Source organism: Lucilia cuprina, chromosome 5 (genome assembly GCF_022045245.1).
Source record: "Lucilia cuprina isolate Lc7/37 chromosome 5, ASM2204524v1, whole genome shotgun sequence".
NCBI classification, from domain to species: domain Eukaryota; kingdom Metazoa; phylum Arthropoda; class Insecta; order Diptera; family Calliphoridae; genus Lucilia; species Lucilia cuprina.
The window spans coordinates 11,273,072-11,275,316 of NC_060953.1; the positions used below are offsets into that span (position 1 = coordinate 11,273,072).

General features: G+C 35.1%; 1 protein-coding gene across 1 annotated transcript in view; it reads right to left on the minus strand.

Moving 5' to 3' along the window:
• Window positions 1-192: 192 nt before the first annotated feature.
• Window positions 193-2,245, minus strand: part of LOC111688468 (protein cycle) — a 4,614-nt gene continuing 2,561 nt past the window's right edge. The window contains exons 2-4 of the mRNA XM_046951495.1: window positions 1,087-1,577; window positions 598-1,027; window positions 193-535 (exon numbers count right to left, since the gene is read on the minus strand). Of these exons, the coding sequence (XP_046807451.1) occupies window positions 274-535; window positions 598-1,027; window positions 1,087-1,577 (1,183 nt within the window). The 3' untranslated portion in view covers window positions 193-273. The remainder of the gene's footprint in view (window positions 536-597; window positions 1,028-1,086; window positions 1,578-2,245) is intronic.

Here is a 2,245-nt window from a genome sequence, read left to right on the forward strand (position 1 = left end):
ATAGTCTAGTCTATAGTCTAGTCTATAGTCTAGTCTATAGTCTAGTCAATAGTCTAGTCTATAGCCTAGTCTATAGTCTAGTCTATAGTCTAGTCTATTGCCTAGTCTGTTGTCTAGTATGTAGTATTAAAATGAATTGACTTACGAATCCGTTTTATACTTTTCCCAATAAATCTCCATTTTTGTATTCCATTTTCTTTCACACTCACACATCTATAAGATTTATTTCCTTGATCGAGATTAAAAAACTAATTATGGAAGAATTTTAAATGCTTATAAAAATACGGAATTCTTAGCCATTATATATTCAATTTCAGTGGTCCAGGGATTTTTAAATGCACGCCATTCACTTTGCAGTTGTATGAAACGGTTATCCTTACAGCGAAAACGATATACTTGGGTAGTGACTTTTTCGGCCACCTGTAAAACCATTTTATGGGATTCAGCCAAGGCGGGTATATCCTCGGGATGAAAGTATTCGTAGAAACTACTGCCCAAGATTTCTTGAGGCAAAAAACCCACCGCCAAAGTGGCTCTAGAAATACACAATGGAGTAAAACACAAAATTTTTAATATAAAAATTTTCGTAGTTTTTACCTTTGATCTATAAACAAAAATTTACCATCCACCGAGTGTCGGGAAAGAAAATTAACATGCCTTACATTGGGATGATTATCCAGGGAGGAAGTTGATTTATCTTCCATCACATTAGAGGGTATACGACCAATGGCTACTAAGCAGGAAAGATTTGTTATTTGATCTTCATTGTCAGCATCTTGATTTTCTTCTTTAATGGGGGCCCAGGATTTTAAATAGCCAGTGCATTGTATTACCCGATATTTCTCATCCATGCTTAACTTTGATTTACGTCTGGTCGAACTGCGGGAACTTGAAGATGTATCGGACTCTTCCTTAATCTGACTACTACTGGCGGCTTTTAATTTCATGCGACAAAAGAAGGATCTTCTGGCACCCGGACATAGGCGGCATAAACTTTGCGGTATATCGGTTTTAACGGGAAGCATGGCTATGATGCAGATGTTTGTTAAAACCATATTTATCTCTTATTTATTCATTAACACTCACTTTTAGCATCGATTAATCTTTCTCTCGGACATGGATCCAGTGAAGACAATTGCTCCTTAACCTTGGCCACATCTTTCGGATGTAAAACATCAAACCAACTTTGCCCTAACAAATCTGTTTGTGTATAATTCAAAACATTTGATACCGATTCCGAGACATACAATATACGTCCTCGGTCACAACCCACTACAAATAGAAAACCCTCAGCGGCTTGCAGTATTAACATCTTCAATTCTTGATCTGAGAGAAATGTTGGCTTACAGTCACCACCGCTGTAGGCGTGTACGGCACCACGAATACTGCGCAAATGCTGTACAGCCATACGTAAAACGGTCAATTTATCTAGTTTACGATGCATAGCATAACACATGGGTATCATGGAGGACAATTCATTGATGTAGGTGTTCATTTTGTCTCGACGTCGTTTTTCGATTTCACTGTGATTTTGTCTGGAAAGAAAAAGAAGGGTTTTTTTAATCGGAGAAAATATTCTAAATTAATAGATTATGCTAATGTTTAACCTATAATAGTTAGTGTATACAGATTAGCCCTAGACAAGACTTTAGACTAGTCTAGTCTTATCTATGTTCCAGCCTATAGTTTATATTTTAGTCTATTGTCTAGTCTATACTTTAGTCTATACTCTATTCTATAGTCTAGTATATGGTTTAGTCTATAATCTAGTCTATAGTCTAGTCTATAGTCTACTCTTTAGCCTAGTCTATAGTCTAGTTTATAGCAAAGTCTATAGTCTAGTATATAGTCTAGTATATAGTCTAGTATATAGTCTAGTTTATAGTCAAGAATATAGTCTAGTCTATAGTCTAGTCTATAGTCTAGTCTATAGTCTAGTCTATAGTCTAGTTTATAGTCTAGTATATAGTCTAGTCAATTGTCTAGTCTATAGTCTACTATATAGTCTAGTCTATAATCTAGTCTATCGTCTAGTCTATAGTATAGTCTATCGTCTAGTCTATAGTCTACAGTTTAGCATATAGTCTAGTTTTTAATCTAGTCTATAGTCTAGTTTTTAGTCTAGTCTATAGTCTAGTATATAGTCTAGTCTATAGTCTAGTCTATAGTCTAGTCTATAGTCTAGTCTATAGTCTTGTCTATAGTCTAGTCTATAGTTTAGTCTATAGTCTAGTCTATAGTCTAG